Consider the following 15,386-nt stretch of genomic DNA (forward strand, 5'->3'; position numbering starts at 1 on the left):
ATTCAGCATGGGATAATAACACTCTGTGGGCAGACCCCTGCACATAACTGGCACATTTTATGTATTAAACTGATTCAGACCCCAAAAATATATTATCATTATTATTTTTTCCTTTAAAATATAATATTCTACAAATCCCCAGAAATAGTGGCAGCAGATTCTTGCACCACACATTTTCTCACCTGTTTATTCAAAGTTCAGTGAAGCTCGACTGTGCTCAGAACCCTGAACTGGAGAATCAGCTATCGGTGCCTTGTTGTCGTAATATATGGTGTTTTAAGGCTAAAAGTCCATCTGAAGTGGCCAAGCTAGCAGACGTTAGCATTTCCAACGGTCCCTGAATGCACATCGTCTGAAGATAGCAGCCGACATTTAGGCTTAAAACCCAATGTAAATGAATCCGTTTCAAGTGGAATTTAAATGTCTGGGCTCGACACTTGAATGACACCACAGGACCAGTGTAGAGGCATGTTGTGGTTTATCTGAAGCCATTCATGTGAACGATTCTCGAGATATGCCTTCCACATACAGACAGGACAGATTTCATGAAATGTTTATTGGGTAGGTGGCTGGATTTTATAATGCTGTAACCACAAAACATTGCCGGTCTTTGGGTTCTTTTTTAACTGGTTTGTCTTTCTTCATCCAGCTCCGCAAGGCCATCGAGGGCTCAGTGACGGTAAAGGGTGTGAAGGTGCGTCCTCCTCTGGCCAGCTTCCGGGACAGTGGCACCAGCAGCAGCGAGAACGAGGCCACCGAGCTCCACAAGCTTTGGGACCGGCACAAGAGCATGTCGCTGCCCCGTGAACACACCCCCTCTGAGTCCGACGAGAAATCACAGTGAGGGAAAGTGGAGGAGGAGGAAGAAGAGCAGGTGGAGGAAGAGCAGGAGGAGTGAGGCATTAAGGTCTTTTAATCCCCCAAAGCCGCAAACATGCAAAAAAAATAAAAAATCCTCAGGGTTTAGGATCAATATTTAATTCTGGAAAAAGTTAGACTGCTGCGCCTGCCTCCTTAACTCCTCATCTCCTCCTCCCTCTCCCCATCTTCACCAACCACTCACTACTTTCTCCTAGAGCCTTGCACTGACCAAGCCAGACACGCCACAGGAGGGTGGAAACCAACTCAGCCTCAGCCATGAATCCATTCTCCTCTTGGGAACCTACAGCAGAGAGAATGTGGATTAGGAAGGCGGGGGGCGGGGGGGGGGAACGTGTTGGTCGATTCCAACAAGGGACTGGGATTGGGCTGAAATCTTAAAAAAAAGGGATTATGTTTTTTAGCTTGTGTATCTTAAGAGTTCAGATCAAAGTCTGGATCTGAAAGAGCGATCCTCAGAATGAGTCTTCCACTTGAGCCGAGAAATTCAGCAAAGATGACTAGGAATAAAAATGTGTGTGTGTGTGTTTGTGTGTGTGTACTGTAAGTGTGAGTGTGTGACTTGTGAAACAGGTGAGCGTTCATGACGAAGGTAGCAAACGACTATTTCTTATATGATTTTGTAATTGCCTTTAGAGCACATTTCAATCGGCTTGAATAATTTAATTTCTGACTGATCAGGGGATCTGGGTTTGATGTCTTTGTAAATCACACTGAAGTTTGAGCCACTGTAAAGCGTTGGACCGGTGTAGGGACAGATGCCATAGATCTCTTTATTTTCCATTACTAACATTTTCCCTGAACTTGTCATGTCTTCAGTAGTGTGCGTTAATGGTGAGGTGGAGAGTACAGTCTATGCAAGCAGATGTGCCTGTTGGCAGCGGCCGAGGGACCGGCGACCCTTTTCATAATGCACGCACTGCTCTCCTGCTGCAGCTACAGCCATGTTTCACAAAAGACGCATAGAAGCGCGCACAAACATTACTGAGCCGATGCTTTCTGAGAGGGGAGGTTTTCTACTTATCTATATATAGCTCTTAATAACCGTTCTAGATAAGGTTGGGGGAGGACGGAGAGGGCATGAAGCGAGGGAGGGAGGGAAGGAAAGGGAGCAAATGGAAGGCTTAAAGAATGAAGACATCATTGCCTAACCAGCCACTTTGGTCCCGCTCATCAATCTGTCTTTGATCGCCGCGTTAGCTAACCCCCATCGCTATTAGAGACGCCCCCTTCCCCACCAGCAGCAATATGATGTAGGGCTGAGGTAGACTTCAGTGTCTGCATGTACAGCACGAGCTGACGATACAAAGGCAGAGACCTCGTGATTAATGCTGACCGGTAGTCACAGTGAACTGAGGCATGATCCATTTACATTAAGAACACTAAACGAAATCCATAACTGACCAATAACACTCAGAAATGAAGTCTGACCATTTGGAGCTCACCCAGTTGACCAATGGGAGGCCCAGCTCATTACTACAGACGAGCAGTACACTCCAGCGTCTGGCCCGGTGTGGATGGCGCTTTATTCCAGGAACTCCAGCTATTAATGTTTAGATGGCAGCACGGTTTCTGAATCAGCAAGTATCCTGACATGATGGACGACGTATAAGTACTGTGTATTTAAAAATTCATGTCCAGCGTAAAGCTTGATGCTCGTCAGCTCGACAGAAGCACATTGATTTGTTTTCCCTGTCCTCCATCCCTTCACCCACTTCCATGTTTTACTAGCTACTGACCCCACACACTGTACCTTCCTCTAAAACACTCCGATTTTCTTTGTATTTCTTATTTAATGTTTCTTTTTGGACCAGGCTATACTGCCCTTTACTTTTCTCAACTTCTGTTCAGCTGCCTTAAATCCTCACTCATGGCCAGCTTCACTGTTGTTTTCAGCACACGAGGCATGGACTCTACCTTTGTCCTGTCCTGCTTCATGCCAGTGAAATTAAAATACACATAGTTAGATCAGCATGGCTTTGCATGTAAAGATCGTGATGATCAAAATGTACCAAAAACACAAGCTTGACAGACGAGTGAATGATGTTGTCTTACGTCTGCCATCGTGTGTCTGCATGTTATTATATATCCTTACACTGTTTTTTTAATTTATACCTATAGCATCTGATTCTCTTTCTCTTTGATTGGCATCTTCCCCTCATCCAATGAGCTTTATCCCTTGTCTCTGAATTAAACTGGGGTTGGGGTCTGTGGGTTATAAGTGACACTTACAGATTAATATATTTAACATCATTCATGTAATATAAAATCATAATTTAATGTCTTAACCAATCTGAAATTGTTGACTATTCTCTTATTGAAAGAGATTTGGGGGTTTGTTATATGATATCTGTTGTAATTTTTTTTCTCCACATTTGATGATTTTTAATGTTGGTTTTTATGCTGTCCCTATATGTTGGTGTTTTTTTGTTTTTCTTTTGACATGCTGTCTGAAACATTTCTGCTAAGACACTTAAGTGCAAATAACACTAACAGGGTGAAGGCTCACAATGGCTGCCTGATGGGAAAAGCAAAAGAAATGTAACTGTGCCACAAGGGGTTGAATGTTGAAGCGTGTGGTCTTTAAGCAACGTGTTCATTTCACAAGTGCCTTCATCGCCTCCTCCTCTTTATCAGCAGGAGTATGAAAAGTGTTTTGTAGTCGAACGCGTGTCGACGAGGCACTTTCCATACACATCCATACGATGTGGAATCAGGGAGGCTGATGTGTCCGCAGTGTGCAGCTGTCACCATGGCAACCTGTTGTCGTCGTCTCACGCACCTCTGCCCCCCCCACCCATCCCTGACCGAGATCCACTCGTCTGATTTGGTTCTGTTCATTTGTTTGTGCTTCTCATCGATTGTCGTTGTTCTGCCTTCCCCTCCCTGCACGGACATTTCAGAAAGGTTCATTTCATTAGCTCCCAGACAGATGTAGACCGAGGCAGATATATATTTATTAGTCTGTATTAATCATACGTAGAAATTGTTGTTTTTCATGCTTTTTATAAATGATTGATTTTGTTGGTAATCAAATTGTGCAATAACGGCTGTTCATCTCACTTTGTAACCCAGTTTTGATTCATGACGTGAATGCAAGATAACCTTATTTTTTTAAAGAAACCTGAAAAGTGTAAAAAGATGTATGTACAGTAAACAAGGCGGACTGACGCTCAGACGGGAGCTCCTGTGTGATAAAGCGATGCTTACTTTCAAGGGAAGGTTTCCCAGAATCCTCAGTAAAAGCTGTCACAATCTCACTAATCAGCATTAAAATATAAAAGACACCGTTTCCTCCTTTAGGTGCTAAGTTTCATTTTGAGAAATGGCTTTGACTCCTCAGTTTGGCTTCTGGGAAACCTTCACCGTCTGGTGAATCTGCTGCATGGACTGTAGCTGGCGCTCTCGTACAATAACCACTAAAGCACTGATGGCAATTCAGTTTGATCCCGCTCCCCTCGGCGCTCTGCTTCAGTCTGAGGGATTTTGATAAGACCTGATCCTCACATCAGCTGTTGAGGGTTATCTGCTCCTTAGGACTCTTATAGGGACTGTACATTGTGCATACTGGAGGCCTCCACTACGGCAACCCCAGAGGGTCCAACCAGAGAGAGCTGAACAAAATCCAGAGCTATTTTTCACACAGAAAAAATGAAACATTGTTTTGTATATCAGGGATGAATAAATGAGATTTTAACGAACAAGTGATGATGACTTTTTTTTTATATTTCCTTTCTTTTCCTCTCAGCAACAGATGGAAAACATCCTGAGTGCTGTTTTTGTCTTCTACTAATACTTCAGACACATACTAACGTCACAATTGTTTTCAAATGCTTTCATCTTGTCCATCATCTTAAAGCAGTGAGAGTCGGATGTTTTATAAAACATTTGTTCCTATTTATTCCATTTTGATTGGATGTAAGGTCCTTCATAAATACTGCATTATTCATGTTATTATATTTTATTATATTATATGACAGTAATTTGATCTTTTCCAATCCATGCTGAGATGTATTTCTCACTGCTGGAGCACACAGTTCCCAACAAAGCTTGTCTTTACCATATGAATATACAGCTATTTATATAGCAACCATACAGCGGCAAATGCTGTAGTAAACATCAACGTGTGTGTGTGTGTGTGTGTGTGTGTGTGTGTGTGTGTGTGTGTGTGTGTGTGTGTGTGTGTGTGTGTGTGTGTGTGTGTGTGTGTGTGTGTGTGTGTGTGTGTGTGTGTGTGTGTGTGTGTGTGTGTGTGTGTGTGTGTGTGTGTGAACGAGCTGTGGGTTCTACAGTATGTGTTCTACACATTCAGCAATCAAAAGCATTGTCCATTCTTAATGTTCCTCTGTTTTCGATTTGATTTTCAACCATTTACCATCAGTTCAGATGAAGAAACAGACTCTAGAGTAACAGGAGACCTCCACATGTTCACCAGTCATAGTTATTATAACACTCATCAGTAGTTGAAGCAAGGTGAAGGCTGATGTATATGCAACACAACATGGTTGACCACCTACAAGTTTACATTTTTGTACATATTAATCTTTACAATTCTGAGCTTTTGGCCCAATAAAACTATTTTGTGGAACTCAACCAACACTTGCTCTGTGCATGCCATACATGATGAATGGAAATAGCAGAGATTCCTAAGTTGTATTGTTGCAGAGTTGGTTGTGTCATGGTAGACAATATTATGCAATCAATTCATTATTAAATATATTGCTTATATTCACATATCAATTCAAAACAAGGTGCAACATCCTCTGGCCTTATCTCTCAAACCTTAAAACAACCAAAAGTAGAAAAAGAATCCTCAGAGAGAGCAACAGGTGAGGGATCCCTCTCCCAGGACGGACAGAAGTGCAATAGAAAAAACATAATCCTACTCTGATCTGCTATTAAAGTTCCCTCATGTCAAATGACACATGATCATACCAGATTGGTTCAGCAGGAAACATAAGTATTTAGTTCAATTAAATTATCAATTCACAACAAGCATTATCTCAATACACTTAACATATCAAGGTTGTTTTAGAACTGGACCCGAAAGCAGACACAGAAGGGGATTGGATCGTGAGTTAAGTCTCTTTAACGAACTGCTGAGGCCGGCAGTTAACAAGCTGGGGCCAGTGGAGACTGGGCAGGCGATACTGGGAGCTGGAGATAGGCAGCTGGGCTCTGGTGGCCCTGAGGTGAAGGAGGAAAAAGGATTATTAAGATGTTAAACTGGAAACATAAAAAAAAAGTTTTCACTAGAAGTTAGCTCGGCCCTGAGTGGAGAGAACACCCGGGTTCCTGTAGGGCTGCTGAATAGAGGATAGAGACCAGGTGTGGGACTCCTACCACCTGCCACCACTTACACACACACACACACACACAAGCACACCTTAATGTTTCTGTTTTTCTCTGTATGAATGAGAGGAGAGAACTCAGACTGCCATAGATAAATAGTCCAGTAGTGAAATGTTCTTCATCCCTACAATATGATCTGTAATCCACTTTAATCTAAGTGACAGCCAACAGCAGTAGCTATATGACACTCAACCGGTTCATTCATATTCTGTTTGTGTTTTTTCAGCAATGAGGTTGAAACTCTTTGACAGTTGGCTCTCGCAGCAGTGTCACTTCTTATTAAACATGACTTTTGTACCTTAGACTGTTGGACCACTTTCCTTTGTGTCAAACTTAATGTCTGAATTAATGACACTTCTACCTGAGCCTGTGCCTGAGTCATTGTTCCAGCCTCTCTGGTAGATTATAGTGTCTAACAGCAGGACAGGGATATAGTGGGAGAAAATGTTGCAAAAAGAAAGGACCATTAAAATGAACAAAGGCTAATTACACTTTTGTTTCTAAAACGTGTATTTATTGTAGTTATAATTTATATAAGGAACTTTGCCTTACAATACAAACTTGTATATAGATTGAATTCACATGAACACAATGAATTGTATAAGTCAAATAAAAAGATAGAGTGTGAACCGGTGAGCTAAACTGAGTGTCTCACTTTCAGAGGGTCAAGTAGTCAGTGATCAGTCACATTAAAGAATTAAAGGTACTGTGTGTAGGAATTGTACATTTCTGACTTTGGCACCCCCTAGTGGTAGTAGCAAAAAATGGGATTGTGTGGTAGATACATTTTTACATGAAAACCCATAAACCCTCCACTAAACTCACAGATTATTATTTTTTTTTAAATAAACATCCTTTTATTTCCTCTATCTACCATAACACCATGACATAAAACACTTAACAATCTGCCAGGTAGATTTACAACAGATGACATCATCAATAAAGGGAAAACGAAAAACTGGTGCCAGCAAAAAGTCCAGGGGGGGCCACCACCATGGATATAAATGATAATACATCCATATTAACATTTAATGTGATGAGATAATATCAATGTGTTGGACAAACAGATGGACAGACTTGGAGGACAGATATGATTTGTCATTCACAGTCTAAATTCTAAATCCATTATTGAGTGGATAGGTGAGTGTACCTCACTGACAACTCTATAATAAAGTTATAATGTAAAAAGAAACCATGAGAGTACTAGGAGACCAATCATCAGAGATTAGCTTCACAGCGGTAGGTGGGGACACCCTGGGGCTCCGGCCCACTGAGCGCTGAGGACCGGCGGACGCACACCACCAGGGTGCCATCGGGGTTTAGGGTTCCACTGACCGACAGGGGGTCCATATCCTCCGGGAACAAGGACTTATGGGTAAATGTGTCGCTGATGCTGCCATCATCCAATACCTGAAAGATACAGACGGAAGGTTAGTGGAGGAGGAGCGATGGAAGGATGGATGGATGTAGGAAAGCTGCTGGATAGGGTTACATGGGCAGAGGAGAAGACAATGAAACGAAAGGTCAATGAGCACCGAGGGTGACAGCGGAAAGTGAGAAGAAAGGTGTGAGGGTGAGAAAAGAGGATGAGAACCAGTGACAGAGAGGCGAGAGGTCAGCGCTGCTCAGCTGCTAAAGAGAAAGAAAAAAGAGAGGAAGAGGGAAATGAACACTGACTAGTTGTCTCTGATGGGTTTCTCTCACTGTTACAGGCCTTTAAGTGGAGCTGAGCGGTTGTGGGATTTTTGCCAAATTGTCTGCTGACCCCTGTTAAAAAGATCTCTCCTCCCCGCAGCACAAATATCCCCCCCGCTCCTCCACCATCTCACCTTTTAAACATGATAAATGTCAAACTGGGAGGGAGGAGACACTGAGCAAGCTGCAGCTTCTCTACCGCTCGACTCCCACGACATGTCTGACTCCAACACGAACAGGATATGTTCCTGTGTGCTGGTTATTTATTTGATGATTAATTGATCAATATTCCACAAAGTCCTGTCATTAATACCTGCGGCCATTTACAGTCGAGCAGTGTTTTGATGCTGATGACAAAACATGCTCATCTTTACTGATTATGATGAATTCTATTCACCAGTTAGCTGATGTGGAGTACAGCTCAGGCTCAGGGTCACACTAGGTTACCAGGCTGGTCATAGATCAAAACCCTGGACAAATAAAGAAGTGACCGGATGATGGAGCCAGGAGAAAAACTCTACAGTGACTGCAGCAAGTCCACTGAATAGCTTCCAACTACTACTTGTCTTCTTTTATATCAACAGTGTTGTGCATGAACACGGTCAATGAACACGTTCATATTTTTCGTGAAGCTGAACTGAACCAATCAGTTCACAAATGGTGAACAACGCTTACACTCACATTTTATGTTTTTTTTAATCCCCATCATTAGGCCATCATGTGAAATACCAATAGCGAGCAGGAATGTGTGTGTGTGTGTGTGTCGGTGCTCCCACACTGCTCAGATTGGGAGCGAGTTGGAGTCTACACACCCGCACACAGTCCTGCCCCCCCACCCCCGACTCACCTACACAGCGACGGACACAGTGAGATGAGCAGAGCCCGTTGACATGAAGCATAAGACAACGGTAAGATTCTTCGTTGGAAAAAGATGCACGTAGACTGAAACTGCACCGGCTGGAGGTGCCTTGCATCTGCAGGGCAGTCGTTTTAGTTCCTTCTGATTCCTTTATGATTTGGTGGCCATCCACTGGGAGCAGAGGGTGATAACATTTTGCCAAAGATATTCATGTTCTGAGGTTTTTACACTTTGACTGACTGGATTTATCCTCAGTGAAATGGTGACATTTAAAGATGTTGAGGGCTGTTCATGCTGCAGATGTGTCAGTGAAAACAGTCAAACAGACATGAGTACCATCACCAGGGAATCGGATTCATTCAGTCATAGATGAACGTGATACATGAGGTGTGACTGTGTGTGTGTGTTCACATGTTCACATGGTCACATGTTCACAACTACAATCAAACCCCTCTGTTGACTTGTGCTCACACCTTCTCGGCGTGAATGACGACTTGATGTTTGTAGGCCATGAGGACGATGTCATGTGACTCAAACTGGCTGACGTCAGCAGACATGTAGTAACTGTCTCCAAGACAACGTACCCCAGCGCTGGCGCCGCTCTGACGACCTGTCACAGCGCCACACACAGGAGCTGCAGAGGAATTACATATTACAGGACATGGAAGAGGTTTACATTGCTGGTTTAGCACTGCAACTCAAAACATACATAGTAATACAAATAAAGACTTATTATGGGAATATTAAGAGGCAATATTTAATATGATCAAATGAAAAGTATAAGAAATAAGAATTATTAGGTTATATATTCTTATTTAATATATGATATTTTAAGTTTCAGAATATATTTATGATACATAGATGCAACTCTTTCTTTCTCAGTATCATCTCAATCAGTTATTTTAGTACTCACATTAATAATGCTGTAAGTCAGATTTTTTTAACTTGTTTCTGTTGTTGGAAATCAAATCAACTTTTCCTGCAATGATTTATATATAGATTCATCAAACATTACAGCATTATTAATGTGATATATATATATATATCTGTATATATTAAAATCTTGGTTATTTTATGATTTTTGACTATAGCAGTTTAGTTTTTGAGGTCAGAATAGTTTCCTATAGGAGATGCATCACATATTCACAAGGTTTTTTATTTCATTTGCCGATTACAAGGACCCCAGTGGCCCAACATGGTCACTAACTCTACAAACTGCAGTAGCTAGTAAAAGTTTGCTAAGAAAGAAACAAATTATTGCTCAGTTCTTTGGGTTGTTTTTGTATTTTATGTTCAGACTGACAATAACACAAAAGTCGTTCAAAGCAATAAGAGACTGAAGCTCATGTTGGCACCATAAATTCATTTTACTGCCAGTTTGAAATTTTCGTTTTTATTCGATATTTGTTTTATTGTCATAATCACTCCTTGTATCATTTCATACTGTGCTGACATACTTGGATAATCGGAATGTGTCAGGAAAATCATATTTTAAGCCTGACTATTGATTCTACTTTAATCTGCCTGGAGCGTCACCAGTAATAAACCCTTTTTTATTGCAGTCGTGCTGTGTGCCACTGCAGAACTGTTTTAACACTTCACAAGATTCTTTGACATCAGCATCCACCTTTTCTTCTCTTTTTCATATCGCTATTAGTTTTTGATGTGGCTCAGGAGACGATGTCTGGAGTCACACAGTCTCTCTCTCACGGCACCCTGACGCTCTCATGGCTCAGGCCATCACTCTCTGTGAGCCACAGGTCTTTTTTCTTCTCTTTTCTTTCACTGTAATGTGACATACTCTACCAATGCCTCTTTCCTCCGGTGCATGCTGCCAAAGTGCCAATGAGCAAGGCATTAAAGCCTCAACTGCTTCTGAGATGTTAATATAAATCATGTCGCTCAACTTCTTATGGACGTTTTCCTGTAATAATTACAGGAAAATGTTCATTGCCATAGCTTAGAATACCTATTCATACAAATAATTTTGAAACCAAAAACTTCAGTGTCAGAACAGTCCTATGATGAAATGGACTTTGACAGTGACATTTCTTTTTGTGAATTTCATTTGAGGTTGACCACATAGTTCAATTGCATTAGTATTTTTATTAATGATAAAGTATATAAATAAGTGTTTTGGCACATCTGGCTAAGTGGGATTTAATTCTGACATGTTGAACCTTAAACCTTTTTTTTGTAGAGTATGATGGCAGTTGTTGGGTTAATGGTCCGTCATTGTTGTATCTAATTGAATCATTATATTAATCTAACTTTTTTAGCTGCAAGAAATAACCTAATGAGCTTTATAGTCTATACAGGCCCACAGTGAATTGGGATTTAGATTCATCAACAAAAACATTTAGAAAACACCTGCTGACTTATCTCAACTTGAACTCAGCAACAGTAACGATTGGGGAAGAGGCTTAGTGAAGTCAGGTCCCTTACCAGCGTGTCCATAGGAGGATCTGTTCTGCCGGCTGAAGGGGGCCAAGCAGCTGGGTCCCCCGGGGCCCTCTTCTCCAAACAGACTGGAATGATCAGGGGAGTCAAGGAAGGGCTCAAAGAGCGGGTCCAGACAGTCCGAGGATCCGCCCAGCGAGCCCTCGGACCGGTAGGAGCTGGAGCTGCTGTAGCGTGACGACGAGCGGTAGGACGAGGAGGATCTGCGGCTGGAGGATGTCACAGAGGCCATAGCAGAGGAGATGTAGTTTCCTGTCACACTTGCATACACGGCCTTACAGAACAAGACCTGTATTCACATAAGAACTCTCTTGTGCCCCTCTCGAATAAATAGATTCAGAGAAGCGGGTAACCTGAAGCTTTCCACCTCGCAGTTACTGCCCAGGGGTCTATGTGGTGGCTTTTTTATAAAGTCCAGGTGCATTGTGGGTCACTAAAGCACTGCATGGTCTCTGTATTATGTTCTTCCTTCAGCCATAAAAGGCAGTTTCCAACCGCTGGAGCCAAGAATGTAACGGACAAAGTGATAAGGAGGAGAGCGCCCCTTCTTATTCAGACACACACACACACACACACACCCACACACACACACCCAGTGGAGATAAGGCTGAAGGGGGCCTCTTGAAGATGCTTCTGGCGAGTGGTCAGAAATAGCAAAGTGGTGTAGTGGTCAGGTCGTCCGTTAGGCTGACCCTGCACACAATGTGAACACTTTATCAATAATGCAAGAGAAAATAGGCCATTTAAGTTCCTACCTGCTAATGGGATAAAAGACACACTTAATGTTCAAATGTGAAAAGTTGAGTGCTTTCTGAAGGAACAGCTTCGAAGCTGAAATCACAAAAACAAACTGTTGTGTTGTCCTGATAAAAATAGAAATGCAGCCCAGACTGACCTTTACTCTTCGGCTTTAAAAGCTTTAAGGGAAGTGATGTTTGAGAACACAGGTGTCTACTGGGCTCCACCGTGTATCAGCAATGACATTCACTACCGACATATTAATACTTACACAGGTTATGTGTGTGTGCATGTTTGCTTTTTATTTAAGGCTGTGAAAAATGACGTTGAGCTGCACATCATTGTGCCCTTCAGGACAATGTCCTCGTGGCAGGGACACTTAGTGTGTGAGCTCTAAAGCTGAAACAAATCAGTTAACACAAGCCGCATGCATCAACATGTCAGCTCCACGTCTACGTGTCCTTGTGTCAAATATTTTGCATTCATAAATCTTCTGCAGGGTATTTGAAAAGAATTCACTTATAGTATATACTGTACAGCATGGGCTGAAAAGAGTGAAGGATAACAGAAAATGTATGAATTTTTTAAACTGGAGAGACTCAGCTGTCTCCAACTCTTCACAGTCAGCAGAACAGGAGTTCATATATTCAGCTCCTCTGCCAGAGGTGCAGCAGCTCCACTGGGGGTCACAATATTCTCTGGGCAGAACATCACTGGAGCCCTGAACACAGAGCCTCTCCTGAACAGAGGGTGTATCTTCAGTAGGTGACCTCACTCAGGAGAGAGGGATATGATGTTAATGAGCAGACAAGCCACAGAGAAGCCCCGGAGAATGGGAGAACTTCAAACAAGCTTCATTTAGCTTCGCTGAGCATCAATTACTTATTGTTAAATCAAGCTTGATCCTGCGACCCATCCTCTGTGAACACCGCGGTGAAGACAAACTGCTGTGTCTCACTTCAATGGTTTTTTCATGCTGTATCAGAGTGTTGCAACCGGCAGAAATTCTGGAAATAGCTGTTTGCGGCGTCTTGATTTATGTGTGTACCCTGCTGAGTTCCTTCCAATTTTAATCGCTGACATAAAATGTGGGGGAGTCTGTCTTTCTCTGCTCGTTACATTCAGTCCACACCCTGAATGTCAGCCACTCAGACCCCAGTCTCACAATCTGATGTTTCACTCTGTGGGAGATCCGATCTTTTCATGGTTGCCTGAACAGAGTCAAATCTGATGGTGTCCCTGTCTGTTTCTTCATTTTTGCCCTGGTTCCTGTATCGTCTGTAAGAAGCAGGATGCAGAGGTGGATAAATCCTCTGAACATTTCATTTCACCCTGCAGGGTGACATTATGTGACAGAAACTCACTACTACACTGTCTTTCCAGGTACTGACAATGTACTTGCATCATTAAATGTCATCTAGGAAACTGTGCGTATTTCCTGTCAACACATTTTCTGTCTTTTTGGGAATGTTATTGATGTGTTATCATGGATGTGTTCTCTGACTCAGTGTCTCCTCTTCTGTCTCGTCTCAGAGGGAGTCTGAGGTTCTGTGACCAAAAATTAACCAAAGAGAATACGACGGGTAAATCAAGAAAAAGACTAACTGAGAGTGACAGTGTACTTTGTAGGTCATGGATCCTGTCCCCCACTAACAATCAGTGATGTCTGCTTCAACTGTGACAATGACTGCTCCCTAACATGAAGGGAATAAGTCAACATAATATGTTTGATGTTTTATCAGCTTCTTTCTGAGAGGAGGAAATTTAAGAAATCTGCCCACCATCATTTTAAGTGTTTTCATTGAACTAATTTCCCCAAAACTAAAACTTAATGCCTGAGCTTAATCACACTTTTCCACTGAGGGGGGGGGGGGGGGGGGTGAGATCCTATCGTGCACTAATTAGCACAAACACAAAAGATCATGTGATTCCTTTGGTCGGGTTACACACTCAAAGCACAGCAGGACAGAATCTGAAATCAGATTGTATTTGGTTATGTACGTGTGAGTTTCAAACAGAGCCACTCTCCTTCCGTTGTCACATTTTCAGAAACCTGGTCATGGAGCAATTTACACTTCAGCCAACGAGGCTTGTGTGTGTCCAGACGATCGTACACACGTGTTGCCATGAAATCCGTCAGGTCCCTGCTCTGATAACCCCCCCACCCCCTCTCCCTCCCAGCCTGACAAATGGATTAGCGAGCTCCCCCAGGGAAGCATGATGTCATGGAAAAAAATGAAATACTCACTGCTGTAGAATCACTAAGACCAGCTCCACTCCGACTGCTGTCCTCTGCCCAGGTAATAACTTAATAATGATGATGTCGTCATGTCAGGGGGCTAATTGCAGCAGTCTTTATGGTGTGTGTGCCCCGCAGTGACTGTCCAACAGTAAATGATGTTCAATGAGGTGAATGTTCATTAAACTCCTCAGAGCCATAAAACACTGTGTGAAATCCTGCTCCAATCTGCTGCTAAAGCTCCCTCATGTCAAAATGACACGTGATCACACCAGATTTTTTTTTTTTTTTTTGCAAAGACCAAACACAGTATTTTATTCATTTTATCAATGTTTTTATTAACTTAAAATCATATCAGATGCAGCAAACAATCATCAAATCCAAGGTGGCAATATTCAAATAATTACATTCAGCCAAAAGAGGAAGGAAAGTATTACAAAGGGAGAAAGAGGAATAAAGGAAAAAGAGAGGTTTGAGATTTCAGAGGGACAAGACAGTGGAGTGTGTGTGTTGGACTGATGCTGATGGAGATACACAAACCCACTGAGGATGAGGAGGGGACAGTACATTCATTTTGGGTCATCAGGTTTTCCTGTTAGGTCATACAGTGTCTTCTCCTCTGTTGGGGAGCTGTATGGCTTATCTCTCTGAACTCTCTAATGTGTGTGTGTGTGTGTGTGTGTGTGTGTGTGTGTGTGTGTGTGTGTGTGTGTTTGCCCGGTGTCACTGTGTGCACCCGAACCCCCAAAGGATTGAGGGAGGTTTTAATTAAGACAGTGGAGGCTAATGTGGGTTAAACACAGACCTCTCAGCGAAGATTACGAGCTGTATTTTCAACCCTCCAGCAGTTTTCACTATCTATGTCGGTCTCTGTTGTGTGGGCGGGTCCGGTCCCCTATATTCACTGCTGGGGGCCGGTGGTGTGGCTAGAAGTGTCCCCGGGCCCTACAGCTTGTTCTCAAATGAAAAAGTAAGCAGAGGGATGACAGGAGCACCACCAGCAACTGAATATTCATGCACCCCCCCCTGCCTTGCACTATCCAACAGATGTTTTGATATCTTTTTATAGCATGGGTTCTTCCGTCACATCACACACACACGCACGCACACACATACACACACACACATAATCTGGATCACTTCTCTCTGATAAGTATCCAATGT

At 42.6% G+C, this 15,386-nt stretch overlaps 2 protein-coding genes across 2 annotated transcripts in view; one reads left to right on the forward strand and one right to left on the reverse strand.

The window, feature by feature from the left end:
* clcn2c (chloride channel 2c) overlaps positions 1 to 4,583 on the forward strand; it is a 134,873-nt gene extending 130,290 nt beyond the window's left edge. Inside the window, 2 exon segments of the mRNA XM_053422892.1 lie at positions 650 to 751; positions 753 to 4,583. Of these exon segments, the coding sequence (XP_053278867.1) occupies positions 650 to 751; positions 753 to 980 (330 nt within the window). The 3' untranslated portion in view covers positions 981 to 4,583.
* LOC128439739 (heat shock protein beta-7-like) lies at positions 2,096 to 11,477 on the reverse strand. The gene is made up of 4 exons (XM_053422129.1): positions 11,231 to 11,477; positions 9,259 to 9,419; positions 7,470 to 7,641; positions 2,096 to 2,157 (listed from the first exon to the last, which is right to left on the reverse strand). The coding sequence occupies exons 1-4, from the start codon at positions 11,475 to 11,477 to the stop codon at positions 2,096 to 2,098; spliced, it is 642 nt and encodes a 213-aa protein (XP_053278104.1).
* Between the last annotated feature and the right edge of the window lie 3,909 nt (positions 11,478 to 15,386).

This window comes from Pleuronectes platessa, chromosome 5 (assembly GCF_947347685.1).
Source record: "Pleuronectes platessa chromosome 5, fPlePla1.1, whole genome shotgun sequence".
Classification (NCBI taxonomy): Eukaryota; Metazoa; Chordata; class Actinopteri; order Pleuronectiformes; family Pleuronectidae; genus Pleuronectes; species Pleuronectes platessa.

Coding starts and splice junctions, on each gene's coding strand:
- LOC128439739 (XM_053422129.1), bottom strand. CDS start 11,477: ATGGCCTCTGTGACATCCTCCAGCCGCAGATCCTCCTCGTCCTACCGC. Junction 9,420..11,230: donor ATCCTCCTATGGACACGCTG/GTAAGGGACCTG, acceptor ATTCCTCTGCAG/CTCCTGTGTGTGGCGCTGTG. Junction 2,158..7,469: donor CCAGGGTGTCCCCACCTACC/GCTGTGAAGCTA, acceptor CTGTACATGCAG/ACACTGAAGTCTACCTCAGC.